General features: G+C 38.5%; 1 protein-coding gene and 7 non-coding genes across 10 annotated transcripts; all 8 read left to right on the plus strand.

Moving 5' to 3' along the window:
• The first annotated feature begins 106 nt into the window (after positions 1-106).
• On the plus strand, positions 107-225 carry LOC130231284 (5S ribosomal RNA). Its single transcript, XR_008838010.1, has one exon. It is a non-coding gene; the product is annotated as a 5S ribosomal RNA (ribosomal RNA).
• A 1,704-nt stretch (positions 226-1,929) lies between these two features.
• On the plus strand, positions 1,930-2,048 carry LOC130231285 (5S ribosomal RNA). The gene has a single exon (XR_008838011.1). It is a non-coding gene; the product is annotated as a 5S ribosomal RNA (ribosomal RNA).
• A 1,723-nt stretch (positions 2,049-3,771) lies between these two features.
• LOC130231286 (5S ribosomal RNA) lies at positions 3,772-3,890 on the plus strand. The gene has a single exon (XR_008838012.1). It is a non-coding gene; the product is annotated as a 5S ribosomal RNA (ribosomal RNA).
• A 1,703-nt stretch (positions 3,891-5,593) lies between these two features.
• On the plus strand, positions 5,594-5,712 carry LOC130231287 (5S ribosomal RNA). Its single transcript, XR_008838013.1, has one exon. It is a non-coding gene; the product is annotated as a 5S ribosomal RNA (ribosomal RNA).
• Positions 5,713-7,622: 1,910 nt separating this feature from the next.
• LOC130231288 (5S ribosomal RNA) lies at positions 7,623-7,741 on the plus strand. The gene has a single exon (XR_008838014.1). It is a non-coding gene; the product is annotated as a 5S ribosomal RNA (ribosomal RNA).
• Positions 7,742-9,444: 1,703 nt separating this feature from the next.
• LOC130231289 (5S ribosomal RNA) lies at positions 9,445-9,563 on the plus strand. Its single transcript, XR_008838015.1, has one exon. It is a non-coding gene; the product is annotated as a 5S ribosomal RNA (ribosomal RNA).
• A 1,715-nt stretch (positions 9,564-11,278) lies between these two features.
• On the plus strand, positions 11,279-11,397 carry LOC130231291 (5S ribosomal RNA). The gene has a single exon (XR_008838017.1). It is a non-coding gene; the product is annotated as a 5S ribosomal RNA (ribosomal RNA).
• Positions 11,398-14,341: 2,944 nt separating this feature from the next.
• Positions 14,342-23,158, plus strand: ddi2 (DNA-damage inducible protein 2). Of its 3 annotated transcripts, none has more exons than XR_008837987.1 (10): positions 14,342-14,699; positions 15,139-15,268; positions 15,354-15,620; positions 15,720-15,846; positions 16,804-16,931; positions 17,907-18,035; positions 18,141-18,244; positions 19,419-19,636; positions 20,197-20,248; positions 20,495-20,509. XR_008837987.1 is itself a non-coding variant. In XM_056460247.1 (10 exons), exons 1-9 carry the CDS (start codon positions 14,562-14,564, stop codon positions 20,205-20,207), a joined length of 1,227 nt encoding a protein of 408 aa, XP_056316222.1. In that variant the 5' UTR covers positions 14,342-14,561; the 3' UTR covers positions 20,208-20,248; positions 20,495-20,532. The 3 variants fall into 3 exon arrangements, 2 of the variants coding, with proteins under 2 accessions (XP_056316222.1, XP_056316221.1); XM_056460247.1 differs by having other exon boundaries at positions 19,419-19,611; positions 20,495-20,532; XM_056460246.1 differs by lacking the exon at positions 20,197-20,248 and having other exon boundaries at positions 14,345-14,699; positions 19,419-19,611; positions 20,495-23,158.
• Positions 23,159-23,427: the final 269 nt, after the last annotated feature.

The following is a 23,427-nucleotide window of genomic DNA, read 5'->3' on the forward strand; positions in this document are numbered from 1 at the left end:
ACACTTAAGACAAGGGGGCTGTTCCTCTCGGTGTTGTGTCAATGCGAGTCATGCTGCGCTCGGTTCCTGCTGATTTTTAAATAGCCTGATTTTGACTGCGACATTCGCTTACGGCCATACCACCCTGAGCACGCCCGATCTCGTCCGATCTCGGAAGCTAAGCAGGGTCGGGCCTGGTTAGTACTTGGATGGGAGACCGCCTGGGAATACCAGGTGCTGTAAGCTTTTGGTTCGCCTTCATTTGTCAGCTAATACCCTTCTCCATGTGCCAGCTTTGCTGCTAGCATCTAAAGACTTTAAATTCGATTGCTTACTGACAATTGCTTTTCTCTGAGACTTCTGTCTGTCTCAGAGCAGCAAGGGAAAGCCAGGCTGTGTCATTCTCTTTCCTCCTCCAGGGGGCAATAAAGAGGCTTATTCTCCCACCTCTCAAAAGCAACACGCGGGGAAACTGTTTAGTGCTACAAGCTCCTCAGCTTAAGCTATAGCCCCACACAGGTTTCCAAAGTTGTTGGGGCCCGAAGCCCATACATACAATTTATTTACAAAAAGTATCCCCAGACATTGCAAGCTAACATTATAGTAATTTAACCTCACTCATTAGCACGCTCATTGACATTTTCATGGTCTACTGATGTGCCTTCGCGAAGTGCACACAAATGGATAAAACATTGAACCTTTTCAAGTCCTATATTTTATTTGTTTTCATTTTTAAATCAATAGCATGCAGGGTGTCGGGGGCCTTGTTAAGATCATTATATGAACAACTCCAATTCATTTGACGACATCAATTGCACTGTAAAAAAAAATCCTTAAAAAAATGCAGTTTTCCGTATTTTATGTTTTTGTCTATTGTTATTTATTTCCCCCCGTTTATTTATGCTTTTGAATTGCATTATGGGACCTTGATCTTTCTTCCAACATCTTGTAACCTTGAAAAGTTCGAAAAAGTGACTTTTATTGCCATGTTTAATACTTGAAAAGTGGTATATTGTCTGGGTTGGTGTTGTAAATTCTGCTACAAAAACCAATGCATGCTATTTTCCATACTTTTCCTCTATGTTATCTCGTGTACGTTCTAGTATGTCAAACTGCAACACTGTCTGTAAAGGTTACTTAAAAGTATAGAGTTGAATTTTCAACATCAAAAGTCGACAGAGCACAGATCAGGGCCCCGTGATGCAATTCACAACCATAAATAAAAGGGAAACACTTGTGATCACAATATTCTGTTAACTGACCGGTTTTTATTTATTTATTTATTTTTTCTCATGTACACTTGCTCCGTCAAAAAGCGAAATAACTCTTTTACAAGGTCCATAAAAAATGGCGTGATGTTAACCTAGGCCTTTTACCCAATATCAAAATAGAATTTAGCTCATTTCACACACAAAAATCGCCGGCGGCAAATGCGTTAAATGCAAGCTGATGGACAATTGATCATTGCTTCTGATTAAACTCTGGCCCGTGACCGTTTTCACGTGCTGTCAGGTGTGCAAAATTAGCAATCTGTACCATGACAAACATGACATTTGTTGTACTGAAAAACAGCACTCACGTTGTGCTCTTTGCCAAAAAATGAACCAATAAATAAATAAATGTTAAAAATAAGTAAAAAAAAAAAAAAAAGAAAGAAATAACGCAGCTGTGAGGGCAAAACGGGGGGCCAACCCAAAACTAATAAGGTGTATCTAATCAAGTGGCCGGTGAGCATCTATATATAGTAGTCTAGGGCTTCACAAGTCTGCTTTGAAGTTTCCCAAGCATCGGCTGCTTTTACTGCCATTAAAATGTTGTCATCGTAAGTTTGAATCTTGGCCTACACACTTAAGACAAGGGGGCTGTTCCTCTCGGTGTTGTGTCAATGCGAGTCATGCTGCGCTCGGTTCCTGCTGATTTTTAAATAGCCTGATTTTGACTGCGACATTCGCTTACGGCCATACCACCCTGAGCACGCCCGATCTCGTCCGATCTCGGAAGCTAAGCAGGGTCGGGCCTGGTTAGTACTTGGATGGGAGACCGCCTGGGAATACCAGGTGCTGTAAGCTTTTGGTTCGCCTTCATTTGTCAGCTAATACCCTTCTCCATGTGCCAGCTTTGCTGCTAGCATCTAAAGACTTTAAATTCGATTGCTTACTTACAATTGCTTTTCTCTGAGACTTCTGTCTGTCTCAGAGCAGCAAGGGAAAGCCAGGCTGTGTCATTCTCTTTCCTCCTCCAGGGGGCGATAAAGAGGCTTATTCTCCCACCTCTCAAAAGCAACACGCAGGGAAACTGTTTAGTGCTACAAGCTCCTCAGCTTAAGCTATAGCCCCACACAGGTTTCCAAAGTTGTTGGGGCCCGAAGCCCATACATACAATTTATTTACAAAAAGTATCCCCAGACATTGCAAGCTAACATTATAGTAATTTAACCTCACTCATTAGCACGCTCATTGACATTTTCATGGTCTACTGATGTGCCTTCGCGAAGTGCACACAAATGGATAAAACATTGAACCTTTTCAAGTCCTATATTTTATTTGTTTTCATTTTTAAATCAATAGCATGCAGGGCGTTAGACAGGGGGCCTTGTTAAGATCATTATATGAACAACTCCAATTCATTTGACGACATCAATTGCACTGTAAAAAAAAATCCTTAAAAAAATGCAGTTTTCCGTATTTTATGTTTTTGTCTATTGTTATTTATTTCCCCCCGTTTATTTATGCTTTTGAATTGCATTATGGGACCTTGATCTTTCTTCCAACATCTTGTAACCTTGAAAAGTTCGAAAAAGTGACTTTTATTGCCATGTTTAATACTTGAAAAGTGGTATATTGTCTGGGTTGGTGTTGTAAATTCTGCTACAAAAACCAATGCATGCTATTTTCCATACTTTTCCTCTGTGTTATCTCGTGTACGTTCTAGTATGTCAAACTGCAACACTGTCTGTAAAGGTTACTTAAAAGTATAGAGTTGAATTTTCAACATCAAAAGTCGACAGAGCACAGATCAGGGCCCCGTGATGCAATTCACAACCATAAATAAAAGGGAAACACTTGTGATCACAATATTCTGTTAACTGACCGGTTTTTATTTATTTATTTATTTTTTCTCATGTACACTTGCTCCGTCAAAAAGCGAAATAACTCTTTTACAAGGTCCATAAAAAATGGCGTGATGTTAACCTAGGCCTTTTACCCAATATCAAAATAGAATTTAGCTCATTTCACACACAAAAATCGCCGGCGGCAAATGCGTTAAATGCAAGCTGATGGACAATTGATCATTGCTTCTGATTAAACTCTGGCCCGTGACCGTTTTCACGTGCTGTCAGGTGTGCAAAATTAGCAATCTGTACCATGACAAACATGACATTTGTTGTACTGAAAAACAGCACTCACGTTGTGCTCTTTGCCAAAAAATGAACCAATAAATAAATAAATGTTAAAAATAAGTAAAAAAAAAAAAAAGAAAGAAATAACGCAGCTGTGAGGGCAAAACGGGGGGCCAACCCAAAACTAATAAGGTGTATCTAATCAAGTGGCCGGTGAGCATCTATATATAGTAGTCTAGGGCTTCACAAGTCTGCTTTGAAGTTTCCCAAGCATCGGCTGCTTTTACTGCCATTAAAATGTTGTCATCGTAAGTTTGAATCTTGGCCTACACACTTAAGACAAGGGTGCTGTTCCTCTCGGTGTTGTGTCAATGCGAGTCATGCTGCGCTCGGTTCCTGCTGATTTTTAAATAGCCTGATTTTTAAATAGCCTGATTTTGACTGCGACATTCGCTTACGGCCATACCACCCTGAGCACGCCCGATCTCGTCCGATCTCGGAAGCTAAGCAGGGTCGGGCCTGGTTAGTACTTGGATGGGAGACCGCCTGGGAATACCAGGTGCTGTAAGCTTTTGGTTCGCCTTCATTTGTCAGCTAATACCCTTCTCCATGTGCCAGCTTTGCTGCTAGCATCTAAAGACTTTAAATTCGATTGCTTACTTACAATTGCTTTTCTCTGAGACTTCTGTCTGTCTCAGAGCAGCAAGGGAAAGCCAGGCTGTGTCATTCTCTTTCCTCCTCCAGGGGGCAATAAAGAGGCTTATTCTCCCACCTCTCAAAAGCAACACGCGGGGAAACTGTTTAGTGCTACAAGCTCCTCAGCTTAAGCTATAGCCCCACACAGGTTTCCAAAGTTGTTGGGGCCCGAAGCCCATACATACAATTTATTTACAAAAAGTATCCCCAGACATTGCAAGCTAACATTTTAGTAATTTAACCTCACTCATTAGCACGCTCATTGACATTTTCATGGTCTACTGATGTGCCTTCGCGAAGTGCACACAAATGGATAACACATTGAACCTTTTCAAGTCCTATATTTTATTTGTTTTCATTTTTAAATCAATAGCATGCAGGGCGTCGGGGGCCTTGTTAAGATCATTATATGAACAACTCCAATTCATTTGACGACATCAATTGCACTGTAAAAAAAAATCCTTAAAAAAATGCAGTTTTCCGTATTTTATGTTTTTGTCTATTGTTATTTATTTCCCCCCGTTTATTTATGCTTTTGAATTGCATTATGGGACCTTGATCTTTCTTCCAACATCTTGTAACCTTGAAAAGTTCGAAAAAGTGACTTTTATTGCCATGTTTAATACTTGAAAAGTGGTATATTGTCTGGGTTGGTGTTGTAAATTCTGCTACAAAAACCAATGCATGCTATTTTCCATACTTTTCCTCTGTGTTATCTCGTGTACGTTCTAGTATGTCAAACTGCAACACTGTCTGTAAAGGTTACTTAAAAGTATAGAGTTGAATTTTCAACATCAAAAGTCGACAGAGCACAGATCAGGGCCCCGTGATGCAATTCACAACCATAAATAAAAGGGAAACACTTGTGATCACAATATTCTGTTAACTGACCGGTTTTTATTTATTTATTTATTTTTTCTCATGTACACTTGCTCCGTCAAAAAGCGAAATAACTCTTTTACAAGGTCCATAAAAAATGGCGTGATGTTAACCTAGGCCTTTTACCCAATATCAAAATAGAATTTAGCTCATTTCACACACAAAAATCGCCGGCGGCAAATGCGTTAAATGCAAGCTGATGGACAATTGATCATTGCTTCTGATTAAACTCTGGCCCGTGACCGTTTTCACGTGCTGTCAGGTGTGCAAAATTAGCAATCTGTACCATGACAAACATGACATTTGTTGTACTGAAAAACAGCACTCACGTTGTGCTCTTTGCCAAAAAATGAACCAATAAATAAATAAATGTTAAAAATAAGTAAAAAAAAAAAAAAAGAAAGAAATAACGCAGCTGTGAGGGCAAAACGGGGGGCCAACCCAAAACTAATAAGGTGTATCTAATCAAGTGGCCGGTGAGCATCTATATATAGTAGTCTAGGGCTTCACAAGTCTGCTTTGAAGTTTCCCAAGCATCGGCTGCTTTTACTGCCATTAAAATGTTGTCATCGTAAGTTTGAATCTTGGCCTACACACTTAAGACAAGGGTGCTGTTCCTCTCGGTGTTGTGTCAATGCGAGTCATGCTGCGCTCGGTTCCTGCTGATTTTTAAATAGCCTGATTTTGACTGCGACATTCGCTTACGGCCATACCACCCTGAGCACGCCCGATCTCGTCCGATCTCGGAAGCTAAGCAGGGTCGGGCCTGGTTAGTACTTGGATGGGAGACCGCCTGGGAATACCAGGTGCTGTAAGCTTTTGGTTCGCCTTCATTTGTCAGCTAATACCCTTCTCCATGTGCCAGCTTTGCTGCTAGCATCTAAAGCAGGGGTGTCCAAACTCGGTCCTGGAGGGCCGGTGTCCTGCAGATTTTAGCTCCAACTTGCCTCAACACACCTGCACGGATGTTTCTAGAAAGCCTAGTAAGTGCTTGATTAGCTAGCCCAGGTGTGTCTGATTGGGGTTGGAACTAAACTTTGCAGGACACCGGCCCTCCAGGACCGAGCTTGGACATGCCTGATCTAAAGACTTTAAATTCGATTGCTTACTTACAATTGCTTTTCTCTGAGACTTCTGTCTGTCTCAGAGCAGCAAGGGAAAGCCAGGCTGTGTCATTCTCTTTCCTCCTCCAGGGGGCAATAAAGAGGCTTATTCTCCCACCTCTCAAAAGCAACACGCAGGGAAACTGTTTAGTGCTACAAGCTCCTCCGCTTAAGCTATAGCCCCACACAGGTTTCCAAAGTTGTTGGGGCCCGAAGCCCATACATACAATTTATTTACAAAAAGTATCCCCAGACATTGCAAGCTAACATTATAGTAATTTAACCTCACTCATTAGCACGCTCATTGACATTTTCATGGTCTACTGATGTGCCTTCGCGAAGTGCACACAAATGGATAAAACATTGAACCTTTTCAAGTCCTATATTTTATTTGTTTTCATTTTTAAATCAATAGCATGCAGGGTGTCGGGGGCCTTGTTAAGATCATTATATGAACAACTCCAATTCATTTGACGACATCAATTGCACTGTAAAAAAAAATCCTTAAAAAAATGCAGTTTTCCGTATTTTATGTTTTTGTCTATTGTTATTTATTTCCCCCCGTTTATTTATGCTTTTGAATTGCATTATGGGACCTTGATCTTTCTTCCAACATCTTGTAACCTTGAAAAGTTCGAAAAAGTGACTTTTATTGCCATGTTTAATACTTGAAAAGTGGTATATTGTCTGGGTTGGTGTTGTAAATTCGGCTACAAAAACCAATGCATGCTATTTTCCATACTTTTCCTCTATGTTATCTCGTGTACGTTCTAGTATGTCAAACTGCAACACTGTCTGTAAAGGTTACTTAAAAGTATAGAGTTGAATTTTCAACATCAAAAGTCGACAGAGCACAGATCAGGGCCCCGTGATGCAATTCACAACCATAAATAAAAGGGAAACACTTGTGATCACAATATTCTGTTAACTGACCGGTTTTTATTTATTTATTTATTTTTTCTCATGTACACTTGCTCCGTCAAAAAGCGAAATAACTCTTTTACAAGGTCCATAAAAAATGGCGTGATGTTAACCTAGGCCTTTTACCCAATATCAAAATAGAATTTAGCTCATTTCACACACAAAAATCGCCGGCGGCAAATGCGTTAAATGCAAGCTGATGGACAATTGATCATTGCTTCTGATTAAACTCTGGCCCGTGACCGTTTTCACGTGCTGTCAGGTGTGCAAAATTAGCAATCTGTACCATGACAAACATGACATTTGTTGTACTGAAAAACAGCACTCACGTTGTGCTCTTTGCCAAAAAATGAACCAATAAATAAATAAATGTTAAAAATAAGTAAAAAAAAAAAAAAAAAAGAGAAAGAAATAACGCAGCTGTGAGGGCAAAACGGGGGGCCAACCCAAAACTAATAAGGTGTATCTAATCAAGTGGCCGGTGAGCATCTATATATAGTAGTCTAGGGCTTCACAAGTCTGCTTTGAAGTTTCCCAAGCATCGGCTGCTTTTACTGCCATTAAAATGTTGTCATCGTAAGTTTGAATCTTGGCCTACACACTTAAGACAAGGGGGCTGTTCCTCTCGGTGTTGTGTCAATGCGAGTCATGCTGCGCTCGGTTCCTGCTGATTTTTAAATAGCCTGATTTTGACTGCGACATTCGCTTACGGCCATACCACCCTGAGCACGCCCGATCTCGTCCGATCTCGGAAGCTAAGCAGGGTCGGGCCTGGTTAGTACTTGGATGGGAGACCGCCTGGGAATACCAGGTGCTGTAAGCTTTTGGTTCGCCTTCATTTGTCAGCTAATACCCTTCTCCATGTGCCAGCTTTGCTGCTAGCATCTAAAGACTTTAAATTCGATTGCTTACATACAATTGCTTTTCTCTGAGACTTCTGTCTGTCTCAGAGCAGCAAGGGAAAGCCAGGCTGTGTCATTCTCTTTCCTCCTCCAGGGGGCGATAAAGAGGCTTATTCTCCCACCTCTCAAAAGCAACACGCAGGGAAACTGTTTAGTGCTACAAGCTCCTCAGCTTAAGCTATAGCCCCACACAGGTTTCCAAAGTTGTTGGGGCCCGAAGCCCATACATACAATTTATTTACAAAAAGTATCCCCAGACATTGCAAGCTAACATTATAGTAATTTAACCTCACTCATTAGCACGCTCATTGACATTTTCATGGTCTACTGATGTGCCTTCGCGAAGTGCACACAAATGGATAAAACATTGAACCTTTTCAAGTCCTATATTTTATTTGTTTTCATTTTTAAATCAATAGCATGCAGGGCGTCGGGGGCCTTGTTAAGATCATTATATGAACAACTCCAATTCATTTGACGACATCAATTGCACTGTAAAAAAAAATCCTTAAAAAAATGCAGTTTTCCTTTTTATGTTTTTGTCTATTGTTATTTATTTCACCCCGTTTATTTATGCTTTTGAATTGCATTATGGGACCTTGATCTTTCTTCCAACATCTTGTAACCTTGAAAAGTTCGAAAAAGTGACTTTTATTGCCATGTTTAATACTTGAAAAGTGGTATATTGTCTGGGTTGGTGTTGTAAATTCTGCTACAAAAACCAATGCATGCTATTTTCCATACTTTTCCTCTATGTTATCTCGTGTACGTTCTAGTATGTCAAACTGCAACACTGTCTGTAAAGGTTACTTAAAAGTATAGAGTTGAATTTTCAACATCAAAAGTCGACAGAGCACAGATCAGGGCCCCGTGATGCAATTCACAACCATAAATAAAAGGGAAACACTTGTGATCACAATATTCTGTTAACTGACCGGTTTTTATTTATTTATTTATTTTTTCTCATGTACACTTGCTCCGTCAAAAAGCGAAATAACTCTTTTACAAGGTCCATAAAAAATGGCGTGATGTTAACCTAGGCCTTTTACCCAATATCAAAATAGAATTTAGCTCATTTCACACACAAAAATCGCCGGCGGCAAATGCGTTAAATGCAAGCTGATGGACAATTGATCATTGCTTCTGATTAAACTCTGGCCCGTGACCGTTTTCACGTGCTGTCAGGTGTGCAAAATTAGCAATCTGTACCATGACAAACATGACATTTGTTGTACTGAAAAACAGCACTCACGTTGTGCTCTTTGCCAAAAAATGAACCAATAAATAAATAAATGTTAAAAATAAGTAAAAAAAAAAAAAAAAAGAAAGAAATAACGCAGCTGTGAGGGCAAAACGGGGGGCCAACCCAAAACTAATAAGGTGTATCTAATCAAGTGGCCGGTGAGCATCTATATATAGTAGTCTAGGGCTTCACAAGTCTGCTTTGAAGTTTCCCAAGCATCGGCTGCTTTTACTGCCATTAAAATGTTGTCATCGTAAGTTTGAATCTTGGCCTACACACTTAAGACAAGGGGGCTGTTCCTCTCGGTGTTGTGTCAATGCGAGTCATGCTGCGCTCGGTTCCTGCTGATTTTTAAATAGCCTGATTTTGACGGCGACATTCGCTTACGGCCATACCACCCTGAGCACGCCCGATCTCGTCCGATCTCGGAAGCTAAGCAGGGTCGGGCCTGGTTAGTACTTGGATGGGAGACCGCCTGGGAATACCAGGTGCTGTAAGCTTTTGGTTCGCCTTCATTTGTCAGCTAATACCCTTCTCCATGTGCCAGCTTTGCTGCTAGCATCTAAAGACTTTAAATTCGATTGCTTACTTACAATTGCTTTTCTCTGAGACTTCTGTCTGTCTCAGAGCAGCAAGGGAAAGCCAGGCTGTGTCATTCTCTTTCCTCCTCCAGGGGGCGATAAAGAGGCTTATTCTCCCACCTCTCAAAAGCAACACGCAGGGAAACTGTTTAGTGCTACAAGCTCCTCAGCTTAAGCTATAGCCCCACACAGGTTTCCAAAGTTGTTGGGGCCCGAAGCCCATACATACAATTTATTTACAAAAAGTATCCCCAGACATTGCAAGCTAACATTATAGTAATTTAACCTCACTCATTAGCACGCTCATTGACATTTTCATGGTCTACTGATGTGCCTTCGCGAAGTGCACACAAATGGATAAAACATTGAACCTTTTCAAGTCCTATATTTTATTTGTTTTCATTTTTAAATCAATAGCATGCAGGGCGTCAGACAGGGGGCCTTGTTAAGATCATTATATGAACAACTCCAATTCATTTGACGACATCAATTGCACTGTAAAAAAAAATCCTTAAAAAAATGCAGTTTTCCGTATTTTATGTTTTTGTCTATTGTTATTTATTTCCCCCCGTTTATTTATGCTTTTGAATTGCATTATGGGACCTTGATCTTTCTTCCAACATCTTGTAACCTTGAAAAGTTCGAAAAAGTGACTTTTATTGCCATGTTTAATACTTGAAAAGTGGTATATTGTCTGGGTTGGTGTTGTAAATTCCGCTACAAAAACCAATGCATGCTATTTTCCATACTTTTCCTCTGTGTTATCTCGTGTACGTTCTAGTATGTCAAACTGCAACACTGTCTGTAAAGGTTACTTAAAAGTATAGAGTTGAATTTTCAACATCAAAAGTCGACAGAGCACAGATCAGGGCCCCGTGATGCAATTCACAACCATAAATAAAAGGGAAACACTTGTGATCACAATATTCTGTTAACTGACCGGTTTTTATTTATTTATTTATTTATTTTTTCTCATGTACACTTGCTCCGTCAAAAAGCGAAATAACTCTTTTACAAGGTCCATAAAAAAATGGCGTGATGTTAACCTAGGCCTTTTATCCAATATCAAAATAGAATTTAGCTCATTTCACACACAAAAATCGCCGGCGGCAAATGCGTTAAATGCAAGCTGATGGACAATTGATCATTGCTTCTGATTAAACTCTGGCCCGTGACCGTTTTCACGTGCTGTCAGGTGTGCAAAATTAGCAATCTGTACCATGACAAACATGACATTTGTTGTACTGAAAAACAGCACTCACGTTGTGCTCTTTGCCAAAAAATGAACCAATAAATAAATAAATGTTAAAAATAAGTAAAAAAAAAAAAAAAAAAGAAAGAAATAACGCAGCTGTGAGGGCAAAACGGGGGCCAACCCGGAACTAATAAGGTGTATCTAATCAAGTGGCCGGTGAGCATCTATATATAGTAGTCTAGGGCTTCACAAGTCTGCTTTGAAGTTTCCCAAGCATCGGCTGCTTTTACTGCCATTAAAATGTTGTCATCGTAAGTTTGAATCTTGGCCTACACACTTAAGACAAGGGGGCTGTTCCTCTCGGTGTTGTGTCAATGCGAGTCATGCTGCGCTCGGTTCCTGCTGATTTTTAAATAGCCTGATTTTGACTGCGACATTCGCTTACGGCCATACCACCCTGAGCACGCCCGATCTCGTCCGATCTCGGAAGCTAAGCAGGGTCGGGCCTGGTTAGTACTTGGATGGGAGACCGCCTGGGAATACCAGGTGCTGTAAGCTTTTGGTTCGCCTTCATTTGTCAGCTAATACCCTTCTCCATGTGCCAGCTTTGCTGCTAGCATCTAAAGACTTTAAATTCGATTGCTTACATACAATTGCTTTTCTCTGAGACTTCTGTCTGTCTCAGAGCAGCAAGGGAAAGCCAGGCTGTGTCATTCTCTTTCCTCCTCCAGGGGGCGATAAAGAGGCTTATTCTCCCACCTCTCAAAAGCAACACGCAGGGAAACTGTTTAGTGCTACAAGCTCCTCAGCTTAAGCTATAGCCCCACACAGGTTTCCAAAGTTGTTGGGGCCCGAAGCCCATACATACAATTTATTTACAAAAAGTATCCCCAGACATTGCAAGCTAACATTATAGTAATTTAACCTCACTCATTAGCACGCTCATTGACATTTTCATGGTCTACTGATGTGCCTTCGCGAAGTGCACACAAATGGATAAAACATTGAACCTTTTCAAGTCCTATATTTTATTTGTTTTCATTTTTAAATCAATAGCATGCAGGGCGTCGGGGGCCTTGTTAAGATCATTATATGAACAACTCCAATTCATTTGACGACATCAATTGCACTGTAAAAAAAAATCCTTAAAAAAATGCAGTTTTCCGTATTTTATGTTTTTGTCTATTGTTATTTATTTCCCCCCGTTTATTTATGCTTTTGAATTGCATTATGGGACCTTGATCTTTCTTCCAACATCTTGTAACCTTGAAAAGTTCGAAAAAGTGACTTTTATTGCCATGTTTAATACTTGAAAAGTGGTATATTGTCTGGGTTGGTGTTGTAAATTCCGCTACAAAAACCAATGCATGCTATTTTCCATACTTTTCCTCTATGTTATCTCGTGTACGTTCTATTATGTCAAACTGCAACACTGTCTGAAAAGCCTGTTTCACTCGGCAAGCGTGTCTTTTCGGCGTCCATGTAAACAGATTAGAGCTTTCATAGAGCACGCAGCAGCAGCGCGTCAGTGCGAGGCGTGAGCGTCACTGAAGCAGCAGTGCGGCAATAGTTTCGGCTCTGGGTCTATTTTTGCCGCGCTGCTAACGCTCAAATAAAGTAACAGTGCATCGATAATGACCAAAACGCACTGAATCACCGTAAAAAGTAGCAATTTTACCCAATAAATGCTTTTATAGTATCCACTGATTTATAATTAGTCAATCAAATGAACTTAAACGATTAAAAACTGCAAAAAACATTTATTAGGCCCGAACTACAAAACCAAATGTAAAACAATTTTAGTATCTGTTTTGCTTTTTCTTGTGATTTTTCTTCATGTGTTGTTGATGAAAAAATTAATTCCCCATATTGAACGTGTGTTCTAGTGTTATTATTAATTTTCATAGAAACCACCTAAACAATCTTTCACACAAACTTTTCAAAGCAAAATTTCAGTGTTGTGGTGGAAATGACACTGATACTGTGCGACAGCTATATTTTGATAAAAAATTAATATTGATAATTGTCTTACATGAATAACTATAAAATATTTAACTAGTGCATAATTAAGATACATTAATAGTTACCATATAAATAATATATTTTAAAACGTTGTTTTCATTGTTGAAGTTTAAAAGTCTGGGTGTGCGACAAGGCAAAAACAATGATTTTGACACCTAAAAGTAGGTTGAATAATATGAAAAAAATATATATAATAGAAAGCTAGTAATTTTTTAAAAAGTAGGTTTTATTGTAGGTTTGACAAAGAAAAAGGAATTTGAACAAAATTATATATATATTTTTTGATATATGATCAAAGGAGATAAAAGTGCCCGTAGTTGAAGAATTACCCATACATATACAGTGCTGAGCATAAATACACCCTCATGGATCTCTCTTTAAAATGAATATTTTCAACAGGATGCTTTATATTAATATATTTGTGCGTATACTTTAGATCAGTCAGTATCAAAGCCAAAACTGTAACTATTCAAAACAAAAACAAAACAAAAAAAATCTTCAATTATCAATTCAATTCAATCTTCAATTAAACAGTTTAATTATTAGTACACACACACACACACACACACACACACACGCACACACACACAAAACAGAATAAATATTGCAGACATTAATTATTTATAGGTCAAATATTTATAAATTATTAAAATTTATTGAATATTTTAATTTAAAAACGTTTTCAACGCCCTGAAATAGTTGAGTGACTTTTAATAAAACACATGATTGAAAGTAATGGATTATTTCATCAAACATGTAATACTTACAGCCCTGGGGAAAAATAAAAATATGTGACCGCTTAAAAGTTATTGGTTATCCAGAATTGAATTGAATATTGAAAAAATTCCATGTTTCATGTTATAAAATTGACACAGAAGTTACAATGAAAGAAGATTTCAATTTATAATTGTGAAAAGAAGTAAGCAAGTAAACAGAAAAAAAAATCATACAGATTTAAATGGCCCAAACGTGTGTAAATGATGACACATTTACGCCACTGAGCACAAACATACTACTTCATATTTTATTTGCTATTATTATTTAACCTTTGCAGATATAATTTATTATTTTAGTCTACATTATTGTATAGAATTTGTACTGTTATAATAATGTGTGATTCATTACTTTTTCTAAACTGTTTTAGTTAACTGTCATAAATTTGTAATAAAAAGAGGACTACAGAACTATTTTTGGTAGGAGATACATTTATTGATAATACATCTCTCTTAATACCATAAAATATACATTACAAGTTTGAGCTTTCTTACTTCTAGGTAACGAGTATTTTCACACCATAAAATTATAATCAGATAACAAAAATAAGCGTTATTGTATTTTATATCCGAGAAAACAGCAGCTCCTTTTTTCAGTTGCGTCTGTTTATAGCGCACTCATGACCGGATTAAGATGGCGGCCACGTTAACGTATCTGAGCAACTGGTTCTGACTTCCTGTTTCAGTAAATTACGGCACACGTAATCTACGACAGTTTACGGCAGTGGCTGGAGACCAGTGGAAAGGAAGTGAACGAATTATTTAGTGAATTGAGGTTGCTCGTTCAGTTGTTTCTCCATGCGCTTAACTTTTCTCATTACCACATTTTACACAGAGTGTCAACAGGACAGCCTTGGACACATTTCCGACAGAAAACTCTAGAGTACGGGCAGTTTCTGACAGCGAGAGAGAAGCAGTAACCGGGCAATGCTGCTCACCGTGTTTTGTGCACCGAGAGACCGCTCGGAAACCACTTTCGCCCTGGACGTGTCCCCGGAGCTTGAACTCAGGGATTTCTTGGCTCTTTGCGAACTAGAATCAGGAATACCAGCCGGGGAAATTCAGGTGAACGTCTTCAAAAAGTGTTGCAACAGTTAGCCACTATGCTAAGCGATCTGACTAAACAAATTAGTGTCGACACGGTCCACGCTATTAATAGCATACTGAGCCCATGTCAACACTTTAGGAAAACCCCAAATCTGAACAGATTATCAAACTGTACCGCCCTTAACGACAAACATTTCTCAATGATAAGTTATCTCAATGAAACGTAGCTTTTTGTTAACTTGTCAGTAAACTATAATACGTGGATTTGTGCATTGTTAAAACACAACACAACCGAACTTTCATTGATTAGGGTGCGTCGAGATAGCTGATGGTGTTGTTTGAAAATCGAAAGAGAAACTTGTATGCCTGTTGAAGATATTTGTATGTTGGCTTTTAGAATTTAAAGGGATTTTAGGTGCTATGAAACAACAAATAAAATGCAACTTTTGCCGTACAGATCATATATGCAGAGCAGCCTCTACAAGACCCCACCCGGGCCCTGGGGAACTATGGCCTGAAAGATGGAGATGTGCTAGTATTAAGACAAGCAGAGAGGTTACGAGCACCACCACAGCCCACAGTTCCAGGTAAACCAGCATAACTTGATCTGTTGTACAATAGTTTAATACCATCTTATCACACCGTTGATCGTAACGCACTTTAATGTCTTAGGCCTGCCTCGCATCGACTTCAGTTCCATTGCTGTTCCTGGGACGTCCTCAGGCCAAAACAGAAACAGACCGCAACAAGCCCAGCGTCCCAGTACAACCCAGCCACCGCCACCCCAAGCCACCACTTCTCCAGGTTCAGGCGTTTCTCCTCAGGGATTGGACAACCCCGCCTTGCTTCGAGACATGTTGCTGGCAAATCCACATGAGCTGTCACTCCTGAAGGAGCGAAACCCTCCGCTTGCTGAAGCTCTACTGAGTGGAGATCTTGGTAAATGAAGATGATGAGGATTAAATGCATTTGTAGAGATTATTGAAGATTTTCTTGAGTGATGATATCATTTTGATAAAACATTTATTTTTTACCCAGAGCGCTTCACTAAGGTGCTAATGGAGCAGCAGCAGGACCGAGCACGGAGAGATCAGGAGAGAATCAAACTGTTGACTGCAGATCCTTTTGACTTGGATGCTCAGGCCAAGATTGAGGAAGAAATCAGGTAACAAATAAGGGGTGATTGTATGCACAGAAAACAGGGGCTGCTTCTCAATTCCATTAACGCAGAAAACAGACTTGTGTTCATGTGGAGAGACTGTGAGAATAGAGAACGCATCCTTTGAGGAATGAGATGCTGCATTTTTCCTGATGGTTACATGACCTTCATGCATTTTAACAGCAAATGATTTCAACATCACAGCATTTATACAACTTTTTAAAAATTATCATGTTAATGTTTAGCATCACAGTCTTATTTATCGAAACTCCTGAGATAAATGTGTTATATCTCTGAGCTTTAATAATAAACGGGTATAAAATGCTGTGTTTTTCTGCGTTTGCTTTATTGGTTGATGATGACGTTACACAAGAGTAGACCTGTCACGATATCTATTTTTTGATGTATGATATATTGCCCCAAGATATATTGCGATTAAACTATGTTATTGTTATTTTATGTGTGACAATATAATATCATCATGATGCAAGTACACTCTTCCAATGAACACATAATATTTTATTCTTAAGCATATTTCATTTAATTATAATTATATTAACAATTTAATAATTAGGCATTGAAATCAGAATGTGATAACCCATAGCCTAAATAAATAACAAGAAATGTTTACGGCGATATCTGCTACTGGATCTATTTTCAATTGTCAGACACCCACATAGTATACTATAGTAATTTATAGTAAATGCTATCATTTTTTTAACCACAGACACCTCCAATGGACAAAAATGTTGCTACAATTGTTTTTTATGTGTGGGCGATACATTTTTGCGTCACCGAAAATCAAGTCATGTGCACGTGTATGTCTATATATTGATTATTGTTACAGGGCTACACTAGAACGCTCATAAATGCATATTGAGAAAAGCCCTAGTCTATGACATGTGAATTAAAACAAAACAAAAGAATGCATTGAATGGTTGACATGTTCATTTGAATTTCCAGGCAGCACAATATTGAGGAGAATATGACCATTGCTATGGAAGAAGCACCTGAGAGTTTTGGCCAGGTTGTGATGCTCTATATCAACTGCAAAGTCAATGGACATCCAGTAAAGGCCTTTGTTGACTCGGGTAAAGCACAAGTATAAAGCCCTTTGAGAATTAAGTTTTAAAGGGGGTTTCCAAAAATTATTATTGTTAAATATCAGCCCAGTTTGTACCCTGAAAACAGTGATGGCTCTACACAAGGGCTAGGGGAGGCTATGCCCCCACATGATTTTGAATAACCTGCTTTACTTCCAGTCACTTGAGTTTAGCTCGTCTGCTTTGTTGAATATGCTTTTTTTTGGGCCAAATAGTTGGTAAAACTATACCCATGTTTATTGTGGCATTTACCATACCATTGCTACTTTTATTACAACATAAGGCAGTTTAGTTTTATATGAAGTAACTTTGACAGTATGAATATCGATTATTTTCTTAGCAGATGCACATATTGGTCTAGCTCCCCTTTGGCCACAGTAGAGAAATACATTTTTATTTATTTTTTTTATTATTATTTAAATACTATGGGACATGTGAGTTGTGGGCTGCTGAAATGCACTAACAAGACTAGTTCAAAACAGGGGTTCTTAAACTTTTCAGCTCTCGACCCCTAAAATAACAACTCCAGTGACCTGCGACCCACACTAAAAATCAGTCTTCTAGGCAACAAACGCTATTGCTGTGATGCTAATCTAGCATAGTAACTCCAGGGGTCGCAATCCAATTGAAAAAATTGAAAGGTTGATGGCTTTTTTTTGCATGTGTTTTTTTTTTTTTATGTAACTATTAAATATATTAAGTATATATTAAATATATTATAAGTTGAAAACCAAAAACACTGATTGTGTCTTCATCTATCTATTTGACTGTCCAAAACGTTTTAATATCAGGTTTAAAGAGGGTCATTTATCAAAGTTATGTAATAGTTAATCAAGTGCCTTGACACAAAATATTTCACTGAACTTGGTGGCCTATTTTTTTTAGTAATAAACTTCATTTATATCCGTTAAATATTCTAGGATTCTTCCTTTTATATACTAATGTTTTATTATCCTTCTTTAGGTGCCCAGATGACAATAATGAGCCAAGCATGTGCAGAGCGATGTAATATCATGCGCCTAGTGGACAGACGCTGGGCAGGCATTGCCAAAGGTGTTGGCACCCAGAAAATCATTGGCAGAGTTCATTTGGGTATGCCCTTTATTTAAACCTACATTTTAAATATTCAGTAAGCATGTACTTATTTTAATTATAAATAGTATTATAATAAATTGGAAATATATATTTAACATCCAGCCCAGGTGCAGATTGAAGGGGATTTTCTACCGTGCTCCTTCTCCATTTTGGAAGATCAGCCCATGGATATGCTGCTAGGCCTTGATATGCTAAAGAGACACCAGGTCTGCTTGAAAACTTTGGTTCATAGACAAGCAAATGATCTGTTTTCTGTAATGGAATCGGTTCAACTTGATATTAATGTTTCTGTAATGGAATAAAACTAGCTTGAGGATGCAGACTTTTACTCTATTCCCTAGACTTTAGTAAATAAGGTAACATCGACTTTATGCAGTCTGTGTGCTTGGTCCAAACAGCTTGTCTTTTTTTCTATAGTACTATGCAAGTAAGAGTATTAATAATATACGTAAGGCTTTTTGAACTTGCAGCATGGTAAATTTGATCTTTTTTTTTGCCATAGAAGCTGAAATGGCAATAAAATTAAAATTCTCTCTCTCTCTTGAACATCCAGCTGCTTGTTCTTGCAGAAAGTACATTATCAAGATTTTTTTAGTTGCTACAAAGTTAAACAATTAGATCAAACTGTCAATCTGAGCTGTAATAATTTACTAGCTCTTAAATGTAAAGCTTGCAGAAACAAATACGGCTCGAAAGATGGCGTCAAACAGTCAAGAATAGCAAAGTAACATTAGAATATATACATTTCTCGTACACAGATGAACTGATGTTATTAGGGAATAAATAACATACCTGAAATGTACAACCTGAAATCTCAAAAAGAATTTTAAGACATTTTAAGACTCGATTTGTTGTCGTATTGGACATACAAGATTAACTCACGCCATTTTACTTAAAGATGAAGACCCCACTCAATGTTTGCGCTGCACATGTCCCCTTACTGTAAAACAGATTTTACTGGACTTTATTGATTCCAGAAGACTTTTTTTATGAAATGAACTCTAAGGACATTTTTAGCAAAGTGACACCAGGAAAAATTTTAGAATTCTTATCATGTATTAACACTAAAAATCTTATTTAACTTGTGTATTGATTTGTTTGTTGTTCTTAATTGTTTATTTTTTATTGAAATGTTCTTGTCATGAAAATAGCCTTTGTTGCTGACATGGCAATAAACAAACACATTATATTACATACCTGGAATGTCATGATTGACCAGTCAGAAGTCAAGTATTTCTTCCAGAGAGTCCTGTAATGATTAACTTTATTGAACAAACAATCTCAGTTTTGTTTAGATAGATAAGCCACAATTGTTTCTGCTTTGAATCTGAGCTTAATTTCTGCTCTGCTCTGTTCTCACCTTTATGTGGTGTCTTTCAGTGTTCTATAGACTTAAAGAAAAATGTCCTTCTTATTGGGACAACGGGTACAGAGACACGCTTTCTACCTGAGGCAGAGCTGCCTGAATGTGCTCGGCTAGCATACGGGCCAGAGGGACGAGAAGAGCCCCGGCCTGATGAGATTGCAGATCGAGAACTGGCTGAGGCAATACAAAGATCTGTACAGGACAGCGGTGAGATGCATGATATGTAGATAAAGTAAGAGCATGATGTAAGGGTTGAAATTAAAGCTAGAGTTAGTGTTTAACACAAGGAATGAATACTGTATAAGATGTTGCATTGTGAGGATTTCTGGATTAGAAGAGTACAAAGTTTTTAAAATTTAGTTTATTGGTCCTTGTTGCTGTGACGAAACTGACCCAATTCACAAGGTGGTGTACAATGTGTGTGTGAAATTCATCAAGAAGTTCTGGAAAAACAGATTTCTAGAAACACATTAAGCAGTAATATCTTTTACATTGATCACACATTTTAGCATTTTCACACCAATACACTTTTTACTGTAATTGTTTTTATCAAATAAAAAATAGTCCATTTCCCACAAAAGAAATAATATAGACTGTAGTCTTTTAAATAGTAGTGTGTGCTTGCAGTGTGCCTGTGTTAGTTTTTACCACTTTTTGAACACCACCTTGCTTTGCTAATGTGACTGATAAGTGCATGCCTTTGTTTCTCTTTTTCTCTGGGTGTGTTTTTGCTAATTTTATTCCTCTTATTGCATGAAATGTGTGGCCTTTGTGTGCTTTAACCATAAACAGGACAGAACTGATGTCATGTGGACAGACAGCTGGAGAGGGCTCTACCTACCAGGTACTTCAGTCATAGTGAATAAATTTCATTAACCAGATGCATTATATTTTACTATATATATTAGACCTATGATACACATTGTTACACACTGGGACATCCTTCATTGTGTGAGTAATATAATGAAGTAAGTTCTTCTTTGCCTTAATCTTAATGCTATTTTTTTCTGCATGGTTTGCAGTGTTTGCTGCATTTGCATGGTTTTATAAGAACTGTTTTAGACTTTCAATGTTACCTTTTCTCTCATAGATTTTGAAGATGGAAAAACTACCTCACCACAATCCCTGCCCTTTAAACCTCTCAACCAACCAACGTCTTCAGCCTCGAGTTATCCCCACAGTCTCACACTAGACCGGTCCAGGTCTGCCCCAGCCTCTATGAACCAGGGAGTGACCCCAATTGAAATTTCCACACCGATTGAATCTTCTCCACTTCAACCATTGACTGTGGGTGAACCCTCTTCAGATTTCCCTGATGACACCATCAGATCTCAGTCCCAAGGACTGGCAGATGCCACATCATCCAGCTTGCAGACAGATGCAGATGCTCCCATCCCAAGCACTCTTCCCTCTCAGGAACCATTCTCTAGTACTGTGCCCGAGGACAATGAAGTGACCGGCAGCATAGCTACAGGAGATTACAGCAATCCAATGGACACCATTTTGGGGAAGTCTATCACTTCCTCAGGGACTGTATCGACAGAAGCTCCTTTTATTGTCATTAACCCAAGCTCCCAGACTCAGACACTGGATCAGGAAATGGACATGGATGTTTCTTACAATGCAAAACCAGAAATTGGCCATGACTTGTCTGATCAGTTTCAGAGTACCCAAGGGGATGTAACTGAAGATGCTTCAGGGGCTCATTCACAACTTATGTCTGTTCCAGATTTGAACCTTGAACCCTGTTCTGCTGAGCCAGCCACTTCTTCTGTCCTTCCAGACTCTGAAAAGAGTGTAATGCCCTATGAAAGAGACCATTTAGAAGTGGATAACGTACCTCCTCTGGCTCAAGCCCTTAAAGAGCTCCATAAACTTCTTATGTCTAGTAGTTGGCCAACAGTTTCTGGAAGGATTCCTCTATCTCACCCTAATGGTACAGCACCAAGTGTAGATGTAGATGAGCTGAATCTGGATTCTGATGCAAGAAACCACACCACTCTGAACCCGACTGCTGACCCATTTTCTAATACTGCCACAACAGATGACAAAGGGGAGGAAAGTGTTGCCAAAGCTGACTTGACTTCACGATCAGTGAGGGATTCTCCAGATTTACACTCGAGCAATTCATGGCACACAGAGAACCAACTTTCTAAACAGACGGATCCAATGTTGGAACAAACCATTCAGCACCCTCTTCCTGACGGAAACCATGACCTTGATTTTGAAAGTTCAGTATCGGTTACTTCTTCCCAAGGAGATTGTGAACTCCCTGAGGATCAGCAAGGGAATGACATTGTGGGTGAAAAAACCTCAGGCATTGACATCTCAGCTGACCTGTCTCAGCAACACCTGCTTTCTGTAGCAGCTGGCCCATCAACCCATCCCAACCTTGGGTCTGTTGCATCTTCTCAAAGTCAAGCCCCTGAGATGGATCCTGTTTTTCTTGGAGATGCCATCCAGCCTGCACCACAGCCCTCGATGGGACAGTTTCCACTAGAGCACATTCATAGGATCCAGGCTTCTGGGTTCTCAGCCCGTGAGGCTGCTGAGGCACTGGAACAGGCTCAAGGAAGTGTGGAGCTTGCCTTATTGGTGCTGCTTGCACGAAACATCACTGTGCCCACTTAGAATCAACTCCTAGGGGTGGCATCGGTTAACATTTTAGCCTTTTTTTCATCAATGGGTTTTCTTGTAGGAGATCTGGTGTTTTTTTTGTTTTTTTGTTTTTTTTAATTATTATTTTTTTTACTTGGTCTTTTGTTGGCCAAAATACAAAATGTTTAACGAACAGATTTTTGAGAAGCTGGCTGTATTTCCCTTTCAATATAATGATATTGTCTGTGCATTTTTTATTAAGGTTTTGCATGTTGCCTCAATAGTTCGTAATGGATTGTTGATTTTATTGGTTTGGTTTGAATAAATTTGATAAACATTTTACAGGAATGTGAATAGTTTACTCGAGGTGGTGGGGCTCGGTAATACAATTCCTCAAAAATAGACCGGTTTCCTATCATCCAACAACTGCATGGATTTAGATTTCAAAGATTTGTGCCTGACGTTGACTGACCTTAAACAGAAATGAAGCATCTTACTAAATACATTTTGTGTAAAAATAATAGCAGTGGATAGTAAACTGGTAAACCACCCATTTCAGAATCCTTTTCCAAATTTGAGTTGGCAATAATTTTTAAACTGAGGTAATTTTCTCTTAATTTTTTGATAGTTGCCAATCCTGTATGACTTGACATGCTTTTAATAGGTTGCCTTTGGAAATTATTAGCAGTAGACTTAAATACCATGACCTTTGTGTTCATAGTCCATCTTTGAGCAAGTATGTTCTGTATTATGTAAAACAGTTCTGAAGGGAAAGGTATACTTTTATTATCAGTAGTATGTCTTTTTACCTGATGTTGTGGTAGTATTTTTTAATGTTTTCATTTAAATTAAATTGACAGGAAAAAGTTGGTGCTGACAAAGTAGTCTACAGGGGTTTCTTTTCCCATCCACCACTACACTTTGTTAGGATGTCTGTTCTGTTTGTCTTTGTTGTCTGTTGTCTAAACATTCAATTTGGGTGTAAAGTCCTAATGTACACTTTTCAGCTGTCTGTGCAGTTCTGTCATGTCTACCCTCTTGTTTAGTAATCTCTGGGTCATATATCAATTGTTCAATCGATTTGAGAAACTCTGTTTCACCTTGTATACAGTTTAAAAACCAAATAAAAATGAAAGAATGATTCTTATATTTCAAATGTGCAACTGTGTGCTTTATAACGTTGATGATCATTGAAGGAATCTCAGACTTAAGTGTTAATCACGGTTCATTTTGGTTGTTAAATATTAATTAAAATGCCGTTAATGATTTAAGAAAAGCACGTTTTTTATTTATGGTGCATTTTATATAGCCCATGCATAAAGCATTGTTTCTTATAACAATATTGTGATTATAAAATGAACATTTTTCATAAAAATTATATTGCACTAACAATGTTTATTTCTTCGGTTCAGCCAATAATAAAGC

Source organism: Danio aesculapii, chromosome 6, assembly GCF_903798145.1.
Source record: "Danio aesculapii chromosome 6, fDanAes4.1, whole genome shotgun sequence".
Lineage (NCBI taxonomy): Eukaryota > Metazoa > Chordata > Actinopteri > Cypriniformes > Danionidae > Danio > Danio aesculapii.